The sequence below is a fragment of the Macaca nemestrina genome, chromosome 7 (assembly GCF_043159975.1).
Source record: "Macaca nemestrina isolate mMacNem1 chromosome 7, mMacNem.hap1, whole genome shotgun sequence".
NCBI classification, from domain to species: domain Eukaryota; kingdom Metazoa; phylum Chordata; class Mammalia; order Primates; family Cercopithecidae; genus Macaca; species Macaca nemestrina.
In genome coordinates, this window is record NC_092131.1 from 150360296 (window position 1) to 150383599 (window position 23304).

The window sequence follows — 23304 nt, forward strand, 5'->3', positions numbered from 1 at the left end:
TTTCAAGTGATCCACCCACCATGACCTCTCAAAGTGCTAGGATTATATGTTTGAGCCATTGCACCCAACCAGTTCTTTAGAGAAGTTTTACAAGTGTTTACCCTTCAAAAAGCTTAAAAGTTCTATAAAAATGTTATGAACCTTTCCTAAATTCCCGGCTTTTAAAAGTGATGCATCCATAAGTGAGCCTAAGTACATAAAAGAAACTTGTGGTATCAGGAGCCAGGGCCAAAATGTGTGCATTGCTAGAACATGAAAAGCACCATCAGGGGATTACTTTTTAAATTTCTTTTTCAGGTTGTTCATTGTTGGTATATAGAAATGCTACTGATTTGTATATGTTGACTTTGTTTACTGTAACTTTATGGAATTTGTTTATCAGTTCTAATAGTTGTTTGATGGCATCTTTAGGTGTTTCCAAATGTAAGATTATGTCACCTGCAAACAAGGATAATTTGATTTCTTCGATTCTAATTTGGATGCTCTTTATTTATTTCTCTTATCTGATTGCTCTAGCTAGGACTTCCAGTACTATGTTGAGTAACAGTGGTGAAAGTGGGCATCCTTGTCTTTTCCAGATCTTAGAGGAAAGAGTTAATTTTTTCCCATTCAGTATGAAACTATCTGTGGGTCTTTCACATATGGTTTTTATTATGTTGAGGCATGTTCCTTTTATACCCAGTTTTTTTTTTTCTTTGAGACAGAGTCTCACTCTTTTGCCCAGGCTGGAGTGCAGTGGTGCGATCTCAGCTCACTGCAAGCTCTGCCTTCCAGGTTCACACCATTCTCCTGCCTCAGCCTCCCGAGTAGCTGGGACTACAGGCACCCGCCACCACACCTGGCTAATTTTTTTGTATTTTTTAGTAGAGATGGGTTTTCACCGTGTTAGCCAGGATGGTCTCAATCTCCTGACCTCGTGATCTGCCCGCCTTGGCCTCCCAAAGTATACCCAGTTTTTTGAGAGTTTTTATCATGGAGGGACATTGAATTTTATCTTTTTTTTTTTTTTTTTTTAGCATCAATTGAAATGATAATATGGTTTATATCCTTCACTCTGTTGATATGATGTGTCACATTGATTGATTTCTGGTGGGGGTTTTTTTGGTTGTTTTTTTGTTTGAGCGAGGTTCTTGCTCAGTCACCAAGGTTGGAATGCAGTAGCACAATCTTGGCTCTTTGGAACTTCTACCTCCTAGGCTCAAGTGATTCTTTCACCTCAGCCTCCTGAATAGCTGAGACCACAGGCGCACACCACCATGCCTGGCTAATTTTTTGTTCTTGTTTTTTGGTGGAGACAGGGTTTCACCTTGTTGCCCAGGCTCCCAAAGTGAGTCACCATTCCTGGCCTGACTCCTATAGGTGTGAGTCACCATTCCTGGCCTGATTTATGTATGTTGAACCATCCTTGCATTCCAGGGATAAATTTTACTTGGTCATGAAGAATGATCTTTTAAATGTCTTGTTGAATGCAGTTTGCTAGTATTTTGTTGAAGAATTTTTGCATCAATATTCATCGGGGACATTGGTCTGTAATTTTCTTTTTTTGATCTGTCTTTCTCTAGTTTTGATCTCAGGGTAATACTGGCCTTGTAGAATGAGTTTGTATTCCCTTCTCCTCTATTTTCTGGAACAGTTTGAGTAGAATTGGTATTAGTTCTTCTTTAAATGTTTGGTGGAATTCAGCAGTGAAGCCATCTGGTCTTGGGCTTTTCCTTACCGGCAGACTTTTTATTATGACTTCAATCTCGTTACTTGTTATTGGTCTGGTCACACTTTGGAGTTCTTCATGGTACAATCTTGATAGGTTTATGTGTCTAGGAATTTATTCATTTTCTCTAGGTTCCCAATTTATTTGCATATAGTTGCTCACAGTAGCCACTAATGATCCTTTGAATTTTTATGGTATAAGTTGTAGTGTCTCCCTTTCCATTTCTGATTTTATTTATTTGGGTCTTCTTTTTTTTTCTTAGTCTAGGTAATGGTTTGTCAATTTTCCTTTTCAAAACACCAACTTTTTGTTTCATTGATCTTTTATGTTACTTTCTTCATTTCAATTTCATTTATTTGTGCTCTATCTTTATTATTTCTTTTCTTCTACTAATTTTGGGTTTGGCTTGCTCTTGCTTTTCTAGTCCTTTAAGATGCCTCATTATTTATTTGAAGTTTTTCTTCTTTTTGATGTAGACACTATTAACTTCCTTCTTGGTACTGCTTTCACTGTTTCTTTTTTTTTTTTTTTTTTTTTTTTGAGACGGAGTCTCGCTCTGTCACCCAGGCTGGAGTGCAGTGGCCGGATCTCAGCTCACTGCAAGCTCCGCCTCCCGGGTTTACGCCATTCTCCTGCCTCAGCCTCCCGAGTAGCTGGGACTACAGGCGCCTGCCACCTCGCCCGGCTAGTTTTTTTGTATTTCTTAATAGAGACGGGGTTTGACCGTGTTAGCCGGGATGGTCTCGATCTCCTGACCTCGTGATCCGCCCGTCTCGGCCTCCCAAAGTGCTGGGATTACAGGCTTGAGCCACCGCGCCCGGCCAGCTTTCACTGTTTCCCATAGGTTTTGGTATGTTCCATTTCCATCATCATTTGTTTCAAGAAATTTTTCAATTTTTCTGATTTCTTCATTTACCCACTGGTCATTCAGGAGCATATTGTTTAATTTCCGTGTATCTGTATAGTTTCTAAAATTCCTCTTGCTATTGATTTTTAGTTTTATTCCATTGTGGTCAGAGAAGATGCCTGATATTATCACAATTTTTAAAAATATATCGACTTGTTTTGTGACCTAACATCTATACCTGAAAATGATCCATATGCTGAGAAGAATGTGTATTCTGCAGCTTAGATAAAATGTTCTGTAAATATCTCTTAGGTCCATTTGGCCTATAGAGCAGATTAAGTCCAATGTTTCTTTGTTGATTTTCTCCCTAGAAGATGGGTCCAATGCTGAAAGTGGGGTGTTGAAGTCCCCAGCTATTATTGTATTGAGGTCTCTCTCTCTCTTTCTCTTTAGTTCTAACAATATTTGCTTTATGTATCTGGGTGCTCCAGTATTGGGGGCACATGTATTTAAAATTGTTATATCCTCTTGCTGAATTGACCCCTTTATCATTATATAATGACCTTCTTTGTCTCTTCTTACAGTTTTCTCATGAACTCTATTTTGTCTGATATAAGTATAGTGACTTCTGTTCTTTTTTGGTTTCCATTAGCATGAAATATCTTTTTCCATCCCTTCATTTTCAGCCTGTGTATCTTTAAAGGAAAAGTGTTACCTGTATGCAACAGATCAGTCAGCCTTTTTTTAAAATGTTACTCAGCCCAATAAAAAGATAGTATGTCTTTTTACTGGGGAGTTTAGTTCATTTATATTCAATGTTATTACTGCTAAGTAAGGACTTACTCCTGCCATTTTGTTGTTTTCTAGTTACTTTATGGTTTTCTCTTCCTTCTTTCCTTCATTCCTGTCTTCCTTTTAGTGAAGATGATTTTCTCTGGTGGCATGATTTAATTTATTGCTCTGTTTGTGTGTTTTTGTGTGTATCCACATTAAGCTTTTAATAAACTAAAACATCAAAGTCTTTCTCCACACAGGTAGCAGTTAAGTTATATTCTCCTCATGCTATTTCTAAGTTGATTTTTAAAATTAACTGCTCTATTCATTATAACCCAATAGGCTGAAAGGGAGAACCTTTTAAACAAAATAATTACTATACTTCTTTGTCCAAGAGAAGGTGTGAAACAGCAAATACAGAAATTAGACACTGGCTCTTTATGTTTCTCAGTTGAACCTTACCAGCCTAAACTGAAATCCAAGAGTTGGGACAGAGTTCAGCAGAAGGGCAGGAAGAACAGCTTTTCCTGTTTTTCCAGGGTCAAACCTTTACAACATAACTTCATCATTTTTAGTGTTCAGTATTACAAATTACCAGAAGGGCTTTAAAAATAATAATAATGTAAATCCAAAGTTAGTGTAAAAAATTCAGGGTAAAATAGTTAACCTGTTTGGGCTTTCTGTATTCCTGTTCCCATTCATTCTAGTAAATTTTTAACTATTTAGCCAAATGTGTACATTTTTGTTTGATAACGAATTATTTCTCTCTGTTATGGCTACTTGTAGTTGTCTTGTTTCTTCATAATAAAGACATTTTATAGTTTTCTGCAGCCAACCATTTGTTTTAAAGAAACAGTCTAAAAATTAGCCATATAAAACCAGTCTTTACTTTTACTTCGAAAGGAAAGTTTATTAATTCCCAATGTTCTTTACATTTTCATTTGGAAATATCATTCCTGACAGAAATAGATACATTATATCTTTGAAAGCTAATTAATTAAAACAGTTTACATTTACCTTAGCATTAAGTCTGGCTGGCTAATTTCAAAGTATTAAAAATTGCACCTATTTGGGCCAACTGGGGTCCTGAATAATTATCCAGGGTAAAAGTATAATATTTCAAACTTTATACATTTTGCTTTATCACACATTTACTTTCCACACAATGTTCAACTTCACATTTAAAAGGCAAATTAGTCTTTAATTCCCTAATGAATATAATAGTCTTGATTTGATTGAAGTTTCAAATGGAAAATAAAACTATATGGAGTTTTCAGTAACTGCTTAGCCCAATAAATGTTGCCAATAGAAGTTTAAACACTTGTTTAAACAGTTTACAAAGTATTACTTCCTTTGTTATCTTCAAAACAACACAGACACACATAAAGTCACACATTACAGGCATCTGAACTGGTAAAATGTTACAGATTAGTGGCATGCAGATATTTTACATTTTTAAGTACAATGAAAAATGCTGCTTATTCATTTTCCTTGAAGAGATGAAAACAACTAAGCTAAAGGCTTAATTAAAATATAATTATTTCATGTATATAAGAGCTTTTGTTTTTAAACCAAAGTGGCGGAGATAAGAATTTTAGGTCAGAATAACTTATTTCTTAACTGAAGATTGTCACTGGCAACATTTGGTACTAAAATAAAATTTCCTCAAGAAGCACATTTCCTATTGATCTCATTTCACCATATGGCCGATTCCTATCTACTCACAGTTAGATTACCCAAAAAAAGTTTTAAATCCTGGGTCAGCCTCTCTCAATTGCACAGTATACTTTTGATTGGCTTCCCTCTGTTTCCTAGTCAATACTTACACACACACACACACACATACACACATACACTTTAAATAAGAGCCTACAAAAAATGCTGTGTTTACTGTGCTCAGTTTCTTTCTTTGCCTCCCCTCCTCTCCTTTCCCACTGGTTGAGGAGCAAGATAGTATATATTTTATTTATTTTTTTGAGATGGAGTTTCGCTCTTGTCACCCAGGCTGGAGTGCAGTGGTGTGATCTCGGCACACTACAACCTCCACCTCCTGGGTTCAAGCGATTTTCCTGCCTCAGCTTCCCCAGTAGCTGGAATTACACACTCTTGCCACCAGGCCCAGCTAATTTTTTGTATTTTTAGTAGAGACGGGGTTTCATCGTGTTGGCCAGGCTGGTCTTGAACTCCTGACCTCAGGTGATCCACCTGCCTTGGCCTCCCAAAGTGCTGGGATTACAGGCATGAGCCACTATGCCCAGCCTAAATAGTATATATTTTTAAGTATCCTTTCAGAAAAGGCCGCTCATCCACAACTATTCTGAAGACAGTAAAGAACTGCTGAAGAGGAAGAAAAAACTGGCTGTGCAATAGTCAGACCTCCTCTGAACAAAGCCTCCTGGAGAAAAACAGAGCTGCAGTGGAGGCATTACTCACCCATGTTCAGAGGCAATGGAAACGATTTAGAATCATAGGCTTGTCAAGTACTGGAGCTGGAAGGGACCTTAGGGAGCACTGAATCCACTCACTTCATTTTACAGATGAAATGAAGACAAGATAGATGGGAGAGTCTTGCCCAAAGTCACATGCAGCTGGCATCCAAATCAGTATTGTTTCCCAAAAATATCACACGGTGGCAAATGGAGCATAACTCTGTGGGGCTGGACAACAGCTAAATTCAAGCAACATTTGTTCATTAAGCACCTACTATGTACAAGGCACCTTATGAGATGGTACTGAAGATACAAAGATGGATGAGACACAGTCCTGACTCCAAGGGCTTATGAAAGTCCTTGGAGGCCATGCTTCAAAACCTTTCCTAGCAGAAATATTACTGACCAGGGCTAAGGTTGCTGGTGATAACAAGGCAGCTGCTGCCCTGCAGAGCTGATCCCACAACAGGTGGCATTTTCTCCCCTTCACTATCTATCAGAACTAGTGCTTGTTACTCAGCTGCTAGGCATGAAAATTCTTGAAACCCTAGGGACACTCTTCTCTCCTAGGCCTCCAGTCATGCCTGAAGTCTTAGCCTCGCCCACCCGCAGCAATGACAGGAGAGCAGTCGTGCTCCAGACCCTCCCCTCAATTCTCAACTGCTCGCTTTCTCCCTTGTGCCCAGCCTTGGCCCTCTGCAAGGATTCTGACAATTTCCCAAGGTACTGTCAAAGTGACCCAGGAAAATGTCCTACCATATACATCACTGGTATCTAACTTCCACCCCCCATCAACCACCTCTCCCACCTCTATGTGGGAGCTGAAATACCTCCAGTCCCTGATGACACACCCAAGCCTCAATTACCCACACTCCAAAAGATGAGGAAGATGTAATGGTTGGTTAGAATAAAACCGATTCAAGAGGCAGTGGAAAATAGTGATTTGATAATAAAACTGATCTCTCACATTTGTATGGCGCTTTCCAGTTTATATAGTGTTTGTATCCAGTTATCTGGTTATATTCTTACCACAACTCTGTGAGGTAGTTAGTGAAGATATTATTCCCATTTTATAGCTAAAGAACCTTAGGCTCGAGAGACCAAGTGGTTTGCCCAAAGTTACTCAGCTAAGGAAGTGTGGAGCCAAGTGTCCACGTTTCTTGACTCCAAATCCAGTGCTCTTCCCCCTATATAGTCTATAATTGGCAGGCAATTGAATGAATTGCCCATGATCATATACCTGCTAAGTGTTGGTGATGGGATTAGGATTCAGTCTCCAAATCTGTTAGTACGGTGCCCCTTCACCATACCAACTAGCTGGGCCAATGTGCTCAGAATCACTACCATGGAAGAGATCAGAAGAAAATCTAGTTAGTTAATTACTCTTTTCTGTGTCTAGGTTGTCAGCTCTCTCCTTCAGCCTCCCCCAAGTCAACAATGTATCCCAACTGGCAAAGCCTCTAAAACATGTACTGTTTCTAGAACAGAACCCAGAGTCAGGTTATAAATTTAAACTTGCAACTCCTCTTCCATTGGTCTACTGATTATTGAGTCATTGCTATTACAGACAGATGGGAAAGAGGTAAGCAGAGCAAATCTCAGTTCTGCCATTAAACAAATGTAAACCTTTAATTTCCATCCTCCTTCCCCACCTCGGTCAGCAATTTGACTTCTTAACTTCTGAACTACAAAGTAAAATCCAATCTGATCTAGTGTTGGGGAGTAGGAAAGCAGTGAATAACATCCCTGAAGTTCTTGGCGCTTTTCTCTGGCCAGTGTATCACAACAGGAGGCCCTATCGTGTGATTTTCCTCCAGTGGGCTCAGCTGGATGCTTCCAAGCACTCTCACACCTTTCCTTTGTGTGCGTCTCAGTATGTTAGCTTTAGGATTGGTTGAGTAGCGGGGATATTTGAGATGAAAGCAATAAGGGGAGGTAAAGGGAAGTTGCGAGTGGAAGGTAGAGCTAGGACCTTTCCTCTTAGTTCTCTGCTAATTAAAACGAAAACAGCTATTATTGCATCATTGGTGGAAGAGGGGAAGGAAGCTTCAGGATTGTGACTTAAAACCTGACTCCAGAAACAGTTCTACCGAATACAGGTAACATAGCACAGAACCTAGTGTTCTCAACTTCCTGCCCTCTGCCCTTTTTTGCTGATGCTATAAATACTTGAATTAAATATGGGATCTTCTTTGTAAAAAAGGCACTCAATCTACTCCCCAATCCCAGAAAGACATATAAAATTATATTAGTCCAGAATTTTTATGCTTCCTCTGTCTCCTTCATAGTGCCTAGGAGAGGGCTGAGTACATCATATCTGTGAACAAGGAAATAGCTGCACATGTGTTTGTAAATTCCAGAGGGCTATCTTACACTTAAAGCATGCTGATGCTTAACATTGGTTTTAAGAGTTTTCAGTTTGAGCATCTGAAATATTCTCATGGCAGCTATACGGAAGACATTGGTTTCCCTAATGCTGGTGCCCTGTCAGGGGCCATGTTTCTGTTGGAAGAGAAGCACCTGTTCTTTGGGCTGGTGTGCCAGTCTCCCCTTAGGGAAATTGGTTTGAGGAGTACAGGCACTGGGATGATTTCTGAGTTTTTAAATGAATGGACTTTTATTGTAAGATGAACTGCATGCCCCTCCAGGTTGGTAATCTTCTAACCTGGGCCTGCAGCAACTTGGACAGGGACAAGGGAAGTAGGGCTGGGAGACTGCGTCTCCCTCCAATCAATTTTCCAGATGAAGCCAAATACCTCATTACAGTATTTGATGATCTTTATGTACAAAATATTTATATACAATGAGCCCTACAAAGATGGAAGAAAGGGGCTTAATCATGTTGATGAGGATGGAATGTTAAATACATTAGGCAAATGGATAGATTTGGTGCTAGAACAACTAAATGATTTCTAGGCTTCTAATATTTATTTCCTAAGAGTCATCCTCTACATAGCTATAAAATGTGGTGGTTGGTAACATAAACTGCAAACTCTAGGGAGTAATTTCATATTTAACCTGGGCCTGCAGCAATTCTAAAAAGGACAAGGGAAGAGGACTGGGGAGAGAGCATCTCCCTTCAATCAGTTGTCCAGATGTAGCCAAATACCTAGTTAGATATCTGACAGTACACATGCACATACACACACGACACTTATTTACATTATACCCTCCAAAGATGAAAGAAACTAAGTCATTTAATCACGCGGATGAGGATGAAAACAGCTTCCAGTTATACACAATAAGCAGATGGGGAGCTGCAGTGCTGAACTAATCATATGATTTCTAGACTTCTAAGGTTTATCTCCTAAACATCATCTACATATGCCATAATAGATGTTGGTGATATGAGCCCACAAGTCCAGGTGAATGATTTTACACTTAAAGTGGACCTGCACAACTCTAAAAGTGGGGGGGAGATAGGCCTGGGGAGAAGTTATCTCCCTTCAATCAGTTATCCAAATATTGCCAAATATCTCAACACAGTATCTGGCAAAACAAATACATAGAAAAAAATTTTATATACATTATGCCCCATTACAATGGATAGCAAAGGATTAACTGTGCCCATGATGATGAAAGAGCTACCATTTCCACATACTTTGGGCAGAGAGAGGGATGAAGTCCTAGGCTAATTAAATGGTGGATAGGCTCCTCAAGTGTATATTTTTCTAAGGATTATCGTCAATATGTGCATACTCATGGAAATGCCACCTTGCAAGCCACTTTAAAAACACAAGTAATAATAAAACAAACTGATTAGTAATCAACATTTCATTTCATAGACTCTGTTGCATGGGACCCAACTATTTTATAAGCTAAAAACAGTGCTATATTTTTGATAATTTTCCATTATCTTGCTTTAATACTATCAATAACTGCTTGTACAAAAGAAACAGCCATGGTTGAACTCTGATTTTTTTTTTTTTCTTGCTTTCTGCCAGAGTTTGCCAACAACTGCTTTAGCCCCCAGTTCACAGCACTGTGGGGCTGCAAGGAATGCTCTATAGGGTCCGGGATTTTAAGAGGCAAGGCAAGAAAGAGAGTGAGAAAAAAAAAAAAGAAAAAGGCTTACTTGGAGAGGCAGGTCAGGGACTGAGCACTTAAATAGGTTTGTAACAAATCCAAAGAGGAGAAAAGACATCTAAGAGAAATGTTCTTCCCTTTGGCAACATGGTAAGCAAAACATATGTATAAAAAAATTTGTAATTTCACCCAGTGGTGTGCTGATGAATGCTTATCAACCAGCAATCTAGAGGGGGAGAAAGCCCCAGTTTCTTACATATTGCTAATTTCTGTGATGTAAATATTTCTACCACGGCCAATTTCAAGCCATTGTAGTAACAAGAAGTAGTGAACATGGAGTTGAGAGGATATGTTCAGTAGCATACTATTAAGTAGTATTTCTACATACATATCTACTAGATGTAAATAATCTTAAGAGGTTAGAAAATAGTAAAATGTAAGATTTTTGAGTATAGTATTTGTTACTTTTGTCCTTAATATAATTCATTCAATTGTAAGTACACATCATTTCATTTTAAATAATGGCTGTATTGAACAACTAGTTTGCAAAATTCTTGAAAATATAACAATTGGCAAGCCTGTACAAGTTGACTCCAACACATCACACCTAAATGGGTGAAAAGGAAGGAAAAATCAGACTGAAAACCATGAAACAGTATTTACTGTGTTTTTAAAATAGATAAGGAGATGAAGCCATAAACTAATTAAAGGATTTTTAGGGCCAAAGGTGTTAGAATATTCTGCTTATTGTGTTCTCAAAAATTAAAAAAATTTCAAGAAAATGAGATATTTCAAAGGACTTCAGAGACACAGCTGTGGGTACTTATAATACAGGTAAATGTCCAACTCTACAAGGGCTATCTTAAACAGATTCCATGTGTTTTACAAGCTAAATAGAATAACAGAATAATATATTAATCATTTTCCTATTCACTTGTTTTATTGCTACCAGGCAACTAAGGAACACTCGGTTACTAAACAAACTCTGGAATTTGTTTAGTAACAAATTAGAGAAAAGAAGAGAAAAACGACAATGAATTGGAAGGGAGGGGAGAAAGGAGGAATAGAGGGTGAGTTGCCTTGGGCAGTGTCAGAATGTCACCAATCACAACCTCAGGCACTGACAGTTATCAGAGTAGTGCACTTGAGCCAAAGGCTGCAGTCACCTGCTTCCTTAGTTTAGCATTGCATTTTTACACCACTACATCAAAAGATTAATGCACACTACAATGCAACCATTTCAGCTGTACTTTCACAGGCTTTGTCCTTGAGATGACACGCATCTGGATAAATGATAATTCACATTTTTCTCCTGACATTCGCAAATGTCTGGATGGATCATGTACTGCGGACAAAAGTCTAGATAATTAACCTGAATGTTCATCTTTCATCCTGTGATCTTGTTACACTAAAGACAAAGCCATAAATGCTTCTAAAATTTGCCAAAAAAATGCAATCATGTGTATCAGACAGCCTTAAGATACAATATTATTGTTTTATTCAGGAATGTACTGTTTTAAAAGCTTCTCTCTTACTAACATTTAGAAAATTTCTATCATGTTTGAAAAACTTTAAAACAGCTTTGTAAATAGTTATCCTTTAAAGTCATGTTAAAGATTCAATATATGTTGAATAGTCAGTAAAAGTAGGTGTGCTAATTCATTTTGCTACCTGTGAGTCTGGCTTGAAGCTACATTTGTGGGTTAACAAATAGACTTCTTTGCTAATACTGTTTTAAAGTGTCATAATGTTGTCTTGCTTTATGAAGATGACACTACTGATCTCCAATCAACAGGGCATGTGCATTTACTGATTTTTCTGGAACGAAGACAGAATTTGTGCTAAATTGGTCACATTTTCACATGCAGTGAAAGATTGGCAATACTAACTTCTTATGTGGTCAGCAGAACACTTCTGATGTATTTAGCCTAACTCAAAGCTATGCATGTAAACAGAGATAGGCCTCTATCATAATCACAATTACAAACACATATTATACACTAAATTCCTTTCAATGATTACAAAAAAAAGTTCATGTAAGAAAGCAAGACAACCCAATAAGAAAGTGGTTAAATTCATTTTCCACGTCGTCACTCTCTAAAATCTGCATCAGTCCATTTGTCAAGTTGCCAGAAGTGCCCATGAGCAAATAAAACAATTGTATATATTACAAAATCCAAGATAAATAAGTAGTGCTAAAAAAGAATAACAATTAAATTATTAGTTATGTGGTTAACGGAAATGAACAAACTTTGATAAAATGGTCCGGATGGGGAAAAAGAAGAGTATTTGTTTTTCAATGGCCACACCACGGTGAAACTTCACTCCTCCCTGAGGATGTTTACCTTCTGTCTGCTTCAACTCTCTTCTTACGAACTAGGTAAGAAAGAAAGGAATAAAAAGACAAATTGAAGGGATACTTCTTAAATTCCAGATAAACAGCATTAATTACATAAGATGACAATCTCACACGCTTGAGGATCTAGTTATCTTAAATGTTAATACTCAACCATGACAATCAATGGAAATGATAAAATAATCCAGTGTCTGGTGGAATTTACATTTAAATACAGGTATGTCTGATAGTTGGGTACTCGAGTGTTAGAACGTTCGCATTTCTATGGGGTAGAAATTCCAGAAGAGACCTGTGAAACTATGCACTTTGACTATTTTCATGGCCGTTTATCCATGGCACTAGCAACTCTGTCACCAACTGGCTTTAACTAACTCTTCACAATCTTTTAATGCTGATTATGGGTTGAAGTCTGGAAGGAGCTGCAAATAGTTCAAAGATTCTAAAACTCTTCTAAATAAAAACTCTTAAATATCAACCTACAGGAAGGTATGATTCAGTTAGCAAGCAAACTCAGAGATTAATTTCTATTAACCTGATGTTTAGGATCGAAGAAGTTGCCCAGACTGCCTGTTTCCCAGTTCCTGCAACCCTCTTTTTCCACCTTTCACTTTCCCAACTGCAGGCTCTCCTGGTCACTGGGAAGAGGGCTATTGAACCTTCTTGGATTTGGTAAAAATGTGCCCTGGCTGTAGTCTTGCTCTAACTCTCCACTTTAAATAGCCTAGCTCCGGCCTAGGCTCTTGCCCACAGATGCTGCTGCTTGGACGTAGGCTGCCCTATTTTCTTTAGACCTCTCGTTTTGCCTGTTTTCCTTTGGTCTCCATGTTGTTTGGTTGTGGACCCAATGTGCTCTTCCCAGGTGTCTTCTGACTGCTGCTTCCACTCTTCCCCAAATCCCTATTTGCCTGTCTGCCCCTTGGCCTCACCCTGTGTACCCCCCAGGTAAGTACCATCACATGTCCAGCCAGCTTCCTGATGCCACACACTACACCTTGCCTAGGCCTCAGGGTCTTGGCAAAGCCTGTCTGGACAAGGAATTGGATACTAACCTTTATTTGCCCCTTCTTGTTCTAACCTTTAGCTTCTATCTTGCTCACTATCTGAGTCCTCCTTGAGGCCAGCACTGTACCTGGTGGAACGCCTTGCCCAGTTCCTCCACCCAAGATCTGGCATTCTGTCCCTGAACCTCAAACTGGGGATTGAAGCCTGCTGTTGACTGACTGACCGCTTGCCAAATGGATGTCTCCTCCTAGATGTCCTTTTGCCAGGCTGCTCCAGGTGGCTGGGATATCCTCAGACCAAGTTTTCCCAGTTCCATTCCTCTTTGCTATGGTTGATCAGTATATGCCCCACCTCTAACAGAAGAAATGCCAGGGATCCTCAGCAACAAGTGGCCACAGGAAAAGCTGAAGGGGCTAACTGAAAAGGCAACTTCTAAGTTTAAACTTCATAATGTAGCTCCATGTTTATATCACATGTAAAGTGCCAAAGTATCAGACATATCCATATTTAGAACTAAGTACCAAAGCAGTCAGAAGTCAAACATAATTATCTGGTGCACGTAACAACACAAGGTGATTACATGTAAGTAAAAGAGAAGCAAATACACAAAAGAAATCAAGCAAAAATCAAAGGCTACCTGGAAAATAGAACAAACTTCTTTTTTTGAGAAAATGCTATGATGTAACTTAAACACTGCGAGGACCACAAAGACTCCTATGACCATGTATTATAATAATGTGTCTTATATGAAGAAGTGAGTGACATCAGAGGCCAATGGAATGGTATCTGTAAGATATTGCATCTGAAGTGGAGAAGTGAATGCTTATGCTCTTCTAATGGTTAACAGCACATATTATGGCTGAATTACCCAGGTCATTATTCTTTGTGATGGCAGCTGCCACCCTTGTTCGTGGCCCTTGCTTGGTAAACTGGTATCCAAACTTGAGGATCCTTGAATTCTCCTCCAGCATCTGGGCAATTTCCATCTCTACAGCTGTTCCCAACTGCTGCCTCTGGTTGCAGGTGCAGACACATGCGCAGGATGACCAAGAAGGAAGAGGAAACAGTTACTTGCACAGGAAAAAGACAAGGCTACTTGCTAGACAAAAAGGCAAAGAGGCAAAGGTCTCAAATTAAAAGGTACAGAGTCACTTGAGATGTTTTCTCTCATAATCATTTGAATCCTGTTCCTTGTCTAGAAGCAAAATCCAACAGACAGCTGAGTTCGCTGGTGTCCTACAGCTGAAAAAACTAAGCAAATTGTTTATGAAGGAAAGGATAATTCCAGAATTAAAATGAAAGCAAAACTAATATTTGGTGTTTTGAATTCATCCCAGTATCTGTGGTTTAAACAAAGTGTGTTTTAAAAATAATGAAACTATTTTGTAGCAGCCAATCCAATTACTAAATTTTTATTTTATTTTTTTTACTTTTCACCTAGGAAATTCTTATTTACTTATTGTGGTAAAATATACATAAAATTTTGCCATTTTAAACTGCACAATTCAGTGGCATATAGTACAATCACAATATTGTGCAACCATTACCATTATTCATTTCCAATACTTTTTCTTCTTTTTTATAAAATGTTTTTATTTTTGACTTTTGTGGATACACAGGTATATTATATTTATGGGGTACATAAGATATTTTGACACAGGCATATAATGCATAATAATCACAAGAGGGGAAATGGGGTATCCATCACTTCAAGCATTTATCCTTTCTTTGTGTTACAATCAATCTAATTCTACTTTTTAAACTTAAAATGCATAAGTTATTGTTGATTATAGTCACTCTGTTGTCACTGTGTTGTGCACAAATTATATTTGTGCTATCAAATATAATTTTTAAATTCTGGGATCCATATCCAAAAATAATTAAAGATCTCAACCTATGGGCTGTTGTCTCTCAGCAGAATCTCATTAGGTGATTCTGAGCAGCTTTATTGTGGTTTGAACCATGTACACTTTTGGATGAATCAGCAAACTCTGAAGGCGGGCTACAAAAAAATCTCCAACTTGTTTAAGTTTGTGGGAAAAGTTTTTTTTTTTTGAGACGGAGTCTCCCGTGTCGCCCAGGCTGGAGTGCAGTGGCGCAATCTCAGCTCACTGCAAGCTCCACCTCCTGGGTTCACACTATTCTCCTGCCTCAGCCTCCCGAGTAGCTGGGACCACAGGCGCCCGCCACCACGCCTGGCTAATTTTTTTGTATTTTTAGTAGAGATGGGGTTTCACCGTGTTAGGATGGTCTCGATCTCCTGACCTCGTGATCCACCCGCCTCGGTCTCCCAAAGTGCTGGGATTACAGGTGTAAGCCACCGCACCCAGCAGGGAAAAGGCTTTTTTGTTTGAGACATAAACTAATAAAAAAATAAAAAAGAGGGTTTTTTTTCCTTTTTTCTTTTTTTAATAGGGAGGTCACGCACTGTGGCTCCACCTGTAATCCCAGCACTTTGGGAGGTCGAGGCAGATGGATCACTTGAGGTCAGGAGTTTGAGACCAGCCAGGGCAACAGGGTGAAAGCCCGTTTCTACTAAAAATACAAAAAATTTGCTGGGCATGGTGGCATGCACCTGTAGTCCCAGCTATTCGGAAGGCTGAGGTAAGAGAATCACTGGAATCTAGGAGGCGGAAGTTGCAGTGGACCGAGATTGTGCCACTGCACTCCAGCCTGGGTGACAGAGTGAGACTTTGTCTCAAAAAAAACAAAAACAAATAGGGGCATGTAAACATGGGAATTTAAAATTTAAGGGACAAAGTATACTTTGTCCCTTAATTTTAAATATAACTGTACGAGTTATATTTTTTTATAACACAGTCATTACATTTCAAAAAATAAGGCTGGGTGCAGCGGCTCATACCTGTAATCCCAGCACTCTGGAAGGCTGATATGGGCAGATCATGAGGTCAGGTGTTTGAAACCAGCCTGGCCAACATGGCAAAACCTTGTTTCTACTAAAAGTACAAAAACTAGCTGGGTGTGGTGGCAGGCGCCTATAGTCCCAGCTACTCAGGAGGCTGAGGCATGAGAATCGCTTGAACCCGGGAGGCACAGGTTGCAGTGAGCTGAGATTGTGCTACTGCATTCCAGCCTGGGTGACAGAGTAGACTCCATTTCAAAAAAAAAAAAAAAAAAGGACAGGCTTGTTTGGAAAATGCAAATTAAAATGTATATAAAACATAAAAGTCCCCTTACTTCAACATTCCCATTCCCCACAGAGAAAGCCAGATTGGCGTGCACTATGTATCCCATTCCCCACAGAGAAAGCCAGATTGGCGTGCACTATGTAGTGTTCTAAACATTTTCTATGCATTCACACATCTACACAATCACTTGTACATCTATGCTTTTTTCACATAAATGGATTACACTAGCATGTTGTTTTGAAGTGTGTTTTTATTTTTCATTTAACATTAAGGATATCTTTTCATGTTGGTAAATATACATTTACCTCATCCATATAAAGAACTGTGCCACATCCCATTGCAGTGATGGATCATAGTGTATTTAGCCAGGCCTTACTGACTTACTGTTACATTGCATTCTATTTCCACTATTCCAAACAAAACTGTAGTGAGCTTCCCTCCCCCCAGTGCATCTTGGGGCATTTCTGCAAGTATGCTTGTAGGACAAATTATAGCTGGGTCAGAGGGCAAGCATGTTTCCAGTTCTGGTATATTACTGACTTACTGTCAAAGGTTATGACAGCTTTTATTCTTGCTAACTGTACGAGTGTTACTGCTTTCCTTACCCTAGCCAAATAAGATACTACTTACCTTTTTAATCTTTGTCAATACACTTTGTGAAAATTTATATTTCTTTTATATTTATTTAACTCCCTTAATTTGCATTTGTCAAATGATGAATAAGAACAATGAATTTTGTTATGGATTTATATTTCTTTTTTCTCAGGAACTACCAATCCATGCCATTTGCCCATTTTTCTACCAGCTTACGGTTCCTGTATTTTGTGTTTTTTAACTTGATTTGTAGGTTTCTTGTATGTTAGGAAATTAGCCCTTTGTCAAATGCGCTGAAACCATTTTGCTCTGTTTGTCTTTTGACTCTCATTTTGTCACTATCAGAACTTGTTTTTCATTTTCATATGGTCAAATTTATCAATCTTCTAGATATCATGTTTAGGAAGCCTCTCTACTCTTCCTGATTTCTTCCATTTGGTTTATGATTTAATATATTTTAATGTTTAAATCTTTATTTCATCTGGAATGAATTTTAACGTAAGAGTGAAGATAGGGCCAGGCATGGTGGCTCATGCCTAAAATCCCAGCACTTTGGGAGGCTGAGGCTGGCGGATCACCTGAGGTCAGGAGTTTGAGACCAACCTGGTGAACGTGGTGAAACTCCGTCTCTACTAAAAATACAAAAATTAGCAGGGGATGGTGGCATGCGCCTGTAATCCCAGCTGCTTGGGAGGCTGAGGCAGGAGCATCACTTGAACCTGGGAGGCAGAGGCTGCAGTGAGCCGAGATGGCGCCATTGCACTCCAGCCTGGGTGACAAGAGTGAAAGAAACTCCATCTTAAAAAAAAAAGAAAAAAGAATGAAGATAGAGACCCAATTCAATTTTGTTCCAAAATGCTAGCAAATTATCCTACCATCTTTTGTTTCATTCTTCCCTGATTTGAATCTGCTTTATCGCTCTGCTAGTCTATTTTTGTGCCAGTACCATACAATCTTGATCACTTTGTAATAAGTTAAAAACGTATACCTTTTAAATTTGGAAAATTTAAATATGGAGCAGATGAAGAAGAAAAGTTTATGGCTTGCATCCCAAGCAAGTTTTAAGGCTTATCTCTTTGCTTTTCTCTTTCTCGTCATCCAGCAACCCCTCAAATGAATCTCTCCTCGAGAACTTAACACAATGTGATATTTCCAGTTAGACAATAATAATTATGGGCATCCACCGTGTAGAGATTAACGCTTTAAGCATCATGAGTCAATGGGAGGGAGTGGCAGCAAAAAAGTAAGAGAAGCTGACCTCAGATTTTCATGAGCAACTTTAGCAAATGTCATAGTTTAGAATAGTGGGACTGTATCAAGGAATGAGCCCCGAGCTAAGGTTAGGGCTGCCATTACTATGGCTTGTGCCCCTGGAGCATTTGAGTCCTGGACTTGGGTAACTTGCAGTGTTAATGCAATGGTCAAAAGTTACCCCAAATCACCTATATTCCCAAGTATCTGAGTCCCCCCTCTCCAAGTAGCTGGCTATTTCCCCAATAGTTTAAATTCTGCTCAGCATCCTTACAGCTGCTTTGTTGTGCAATAAAAGGCAAATCCACACTTACTCGCCCTTGATTTGAATGTTCTATTTATATAGACATCAACTGTAATTTCTTTAGAGTTTTCTGTATTTTGTAATAAATCTTGGATGACATTCTGGCAAAGCAGTAAAACAAACACCATCTCTGCTTTTATGTTAACTTAAACTATTAATATAATCTGGAATCAAAAATAGGAAATATTAATAATAGAATAACAGCTTTTAGTTTTGTTTTTTTGAGGGGGAGGAAGGAGATGCTAATAGCTACATAAAAGACTTAGAAGCTGAAGAAAATTATATTGGGGGCATATAAAAAAGGGGAGGAATTAATGTAACATACACTATGTTTCTTCCTCAGCCTGTATCTTTTTTTGGATTTGAGGTCTCTTTTTTACACAAACCCAGGACAAATAGATGGGCATCAAAATTTCTTACAATTTGGATATATATTTTTTCTATATACTTAAATTATGTAAGTATGTAGTATATTAAATTATATAACTTTTATTATGGTATATATTTTATATATATATATATAAAAAAAAAGATGAGGTATTGCTATGTTGCCCAGGCTGGACTTGAACTCCTGGACTCAAGGGATTCTCTTGCCTCGGCCTCCTAAGTAGGTAGCTGGGACTAGAGGCCCAAGCTCTTTTTCTATTTTAAGTCACCAAACACAAAGGGGGAAAACTAGAAACAAATGTTTATGCATATCTTCAAATCACCTTCTGTTTTTTTTCTAAGTGACCTCTTTTATCTACTCAAATTTATTTAGCAGTTCCCCATCTGTTTCTTTTATATGCATCACTGATTGTTCTTCCCGCAGGGGCACCTGATTAAATCACTGCATATTGACCTGGAGCCTAGCCCAGCAGTCTGCCCCTGGTGGTGGATTCTCAGCAGGCCTTCATTTCGGTGCAGCTGCCTACTGCTGTGCTGTTAAATTGGTCTTGGCTTCTGGTTCTGCCTGAGGAAACTGTCTTACAGATTATTTTATTTCAAACCCCTCATTTGATAGGTAAGGAAACTGAGATTACTTCTAACAGTCTATGAGTCAATGAACACAATTTGGATGTAGGACAAGTTTTGACCCCGAATTTCCTCATTTCTTAAGTAAAGCAAATAATTTTTTCCAATTCCTCTAGAAAATCGAGAGAGAGAGAGAGAGAGAGAGAGAGAGAGAATAGACAGGGTCTAGCTCTGTTGTCCAAACTGGAATGCAGCGACACATCCATAACTGACTGCAACCTGGAACTCCTGGGCTCAGGTGATCCTCCTGTCTCATCTTCGCAATGCATTGGTATTACAGGTGTGAGCCACCACACCCGGCCTCTCTAGAAAATCTTAATCCTCCTTGTCATATACAAATAAAGAGAAGCCAGGCTGGGCATGGTGGGGCTCATGCCTGTAATCCCAGCACTTTGGGAGGCTGAGGCAGGAGGATGGCTTGAGCCCAGGAGTTGGAGACCAATCTGGGAAATATAGTGAGACCCTGTCTCTACAAAAAATTTTAAAATTAGCTGGGCATGGTAGTGCGTGCCTGTAATCCCAGTGACTCAGAAGGCTGAAGCGGGAGGATCACTTGAGCCAGAAAGGTGGAGATTGCAGTGAGGCCAGATTGCATCATTGTACTCTAGCCTAGCCACAGAGTGAGACTTTGTCTCAAAACAAACAAAAACAACCAAACAAAAAAAAGACGAAATAAAGAGAAGCCATTTCGGAAGCAAAATGAAAGATTACAGTTGAAAAACTACATAAATCCATTCCTAGATGGCTGAGGAAGGGTGATGAGGTTGATTTAGCGGGGATTTTAGGGAGCAAATTCTTTGTACTTCAGGGTTTTTTTTTTTTTTTTTTTTGAGACAGGGTCTCACTCTGTCGCCCAGGCTGGAGTGCGGTGGCATGATCTTGGCTGACTGCAACCTCTGCCTCCTGGGTTCAAGTGATTCTCGTGCCTCAGCCTCCTCAGTAGCTGGGATTATAGGCGTGAGCCACCACGCCTGGGTAATTTTTGGATTTTTGGGCAGAGATGGGATTTCATCATGTTGGCCAGGCTGGTCTCAAATTCCTGACCTCAGGTGATCTGCCCGCCTTGGCCTCCCAAAGTGCTGGGATTACAGGCTGTACTTCAGGGTCTTCTTTATATGCATTGCCAAAAGCTGCTCTATTCTAAATTTTCACAATTCTAGCTCATTCTAGCCTCATTCTAACTCAATACTAGGCATAGAGTTGCCAGGTTTAGCAAATAAAAATACAGGACACCCAGTTAAGTTTGACTTTCTCATTAACAACACATATTTTTTTAGTATAGTATAAGGTATCCCAAATATTTGATGACACATGCTAAATTTATATATCATTTATCTGAAAGCCAAATTTAACTGTATTTTATGTGGCAACCTTAGCTAGGTGGTATCTTTTTTTTTTTTTTTTTTTTTTTTGAGACGGAGTCTCACTGTGTCTCACAGGCTGGAGTGCAGTGGCGTGATCTCGGCTCACTGCAAGCTCCGCCTCCCGGGTTCACGCCATTCTCCCGCCTCAGCCTCCCAAGTAGCTGAGACTACAGGTGCCCGCCACCACGCCCGGCTAGTTTTTTGTATTTTTAGTAGAGACGGGGTTTCACCATGTTAGCCAGGATAGTCTCAATCTCCTGACCTCGTGATCCACCCGCCTCGGCCTCCCAAAGTGCTGGGATTACAGGCTTGAGCCACCGCGCCCGGCCAGCTAGGTGGTATCTTGTAAGGAATTAGAGACAGAGTGTGTGATACTATTTCAGCTATGAGGTTTCACAATGGCCTAAATCCGTAAAAAGAGTTAAATATACTTTCAAACAGGGTATTCACTTCTGTGTTAGTTCCCCTGGAAATATTTACTAAGTGCCCACTTAGCTTCTTTCTGATATGAGTCTATTCAACAAATATTCCTGAGTGATCACTTCTGTTCACTCCCTTCATATTTCTCTCTGGCTTGTTTCCTTACTCCCCCACACCCTGATGCCACTTTCTAATTTACTAGCAGCTGGACATATGCTAGGATACACAGCATCAAACTTCCTGAGTGTGCAGAGCCCTGTGTGGCACATCCCCTGGGGTGCTGCCTCCACATCTCTGTGTCTGGGAAAGCTGTTTTGGTGGCACATCCCTTCTGGCAGGATGAGAATGAAAAAGCTCCTGTCTCCTGGTGGGCTTTCCGTGTTCCTCTGGCAACAAACATCAGAAGTCCAAGGCCAGAGGGCCTGCAGTAAAACAGTCTGCTTGTCCTGGTTAGCAAAGACAGAGAGTAGAGCCTCCATGGGAACTGTTGGGAGTTTCCAGGGTTAGGCAACAGTCCTGGGTGGCACTCTGCAGCTTTATCAGTTCTTGGAGGGTCTGGACCAGGAAATTTCCCAGAGATGGCCCCCAGACATGCAAAGGATGCTCTAAGCAGCAGTCACCTCCCCAGCTGTCTCTCCCACCACCCCACAGGGGAACGAATGCTCATACCACAAGTCTCCTTGGTCTCTCCTTTCCAAGGCCCTTTCTTTTCAAGATACAGTGTCTGGAACCCCATCACAGACCCTCCCCCGTGGCCAGAGGAGCAGGGCTCAGCATCATGGCTGATCACTGAGAGTTGCTGTCTGTGGGCAGGACTCAGCTGAAGCCAGCAGAGCAACTCGAAAGGCACTGCAGGCTGATGCTGGGAAAAAGAGGTTGCCAGGCAGGAAGAGTTGGCTCTAGGGAAAAGCACCTTGCTTTGGCTGCAGATGGGAACCTGAGAAATGCTGCGGTCATGATCAATGAGATTGTGATCAGACCACAGTCTCATGGGTGTGGCCTGCCACTCTAAGCCAGACCATCTTCTAGAACCCTGATTCCTTTAAATAGGCTCTCTGCAGCCAGCATCAGACTGCAGGAGCCTGCCTCTGCTCTTTTGGTTGTAGAAGTCTTCAGACAAGGAAAAGAAATCTGAATCTTTGGCCATGGCTACCCTGCTTTCTCTGTTAGTGACAGTCCCTCTGAGAAGCAAAAGTAAGGCTGGGATAGGACAGGGCAGAGATACATGCCAAAGGGCAACAATGATGAGACTGAGTAAAGCAGCTGTCAACACCTCTGCCACCACCTCCTCGCTTTCTTTTCTTGAGACTGACTAGCCTAGGGTTGTGGGTAGATGGCTCTTTATGTCCCAGGTTGCCCCACTGTACATTGTTTGATTAGTAACATGCTCTTCTGCACATCCTCCATGGGCCAGAAATGGTTATAAAACTTACAGGAAATCCAGTACATCAAATGGAGTCACACACAGAACTGTGTCTTTTAACTCATTTCTTGTGGCATTTCCCCTGCTCACTGCACACCCTGTGAGTTGGCTTTGCCTGTTCTCTGGCCTTCCTTACCTGGTTGTCAATCTTGATCTCTGTCAAGGTGTCATTTTCTTTCAGTGCCTCTACCAGGGCCAGGATTCCAGTTCCAGTGATAAAATTGGATTCTATGTTTAGACTTGTCAAAGTCTTGTTTACTTTCAGCATGTCTGCAAAAGCCTTATGATGCAAAAAGAAAAAAACTTAGAATTAAGTTAGAATTTCTAAAGATTAATTTACTAAACGCCTCACTCCGAAATTAAATACAGATGTTTTCTAGCACTTAAAGAAAACTTTCACCAAATCATACTTTCACTTCCAAGTAACAAAGATACAATTTAAAACCGCAATTAAAATATTTCAGTCCAGCAGTCTAGACATAAATTTCACATACTTGCAAAAACTTTTTTTAAAAAAAGATACTGACATAGGATTATTGATTTTTTTTTTTGTTAAGTAGAGACATTAAAAAAACACTATCTGTTTTCTTTTCTTTTCTTTTTTTTTTTTTTGAGAAAACACATTTTAACATTAGAAAAAAGG

General features: G+C 39.7%; 1 protein-coding gene across 2 annotated transcripts in view; it reads right to left on the reverse strand.

The window, feature by feature from the left end:
- Positions 1-4214: 4214 nt before the first annotated feature.
- Positions 4215-23304, reverse strand: part of LOC105490315 (tropomodulin 2) — a 66709-nt gene continuing 47619 nt past the window's right edge. For both annotated transcript variants that reach the window (XM_011755827.2, XM_011755831.3), the window contains exons 8-10: positions 22798-22941; positions 14011-14155; positions 4215-12160 (exon numbers count right to left, since the gene is read on the reverse strand). In XM_011755827.2, coding sequence (XP_011754129.2) covers positions 12126-12160; positions 14011-14155; positions 22798-22941 — 324 coding nt within the window. In that variant the 3' untranslated portion in view covers positions 4215-12125. The remainder of the gene's footprint in view (positions 12161-14010; positions 14156-22797; positions 22942-23304) is intronic.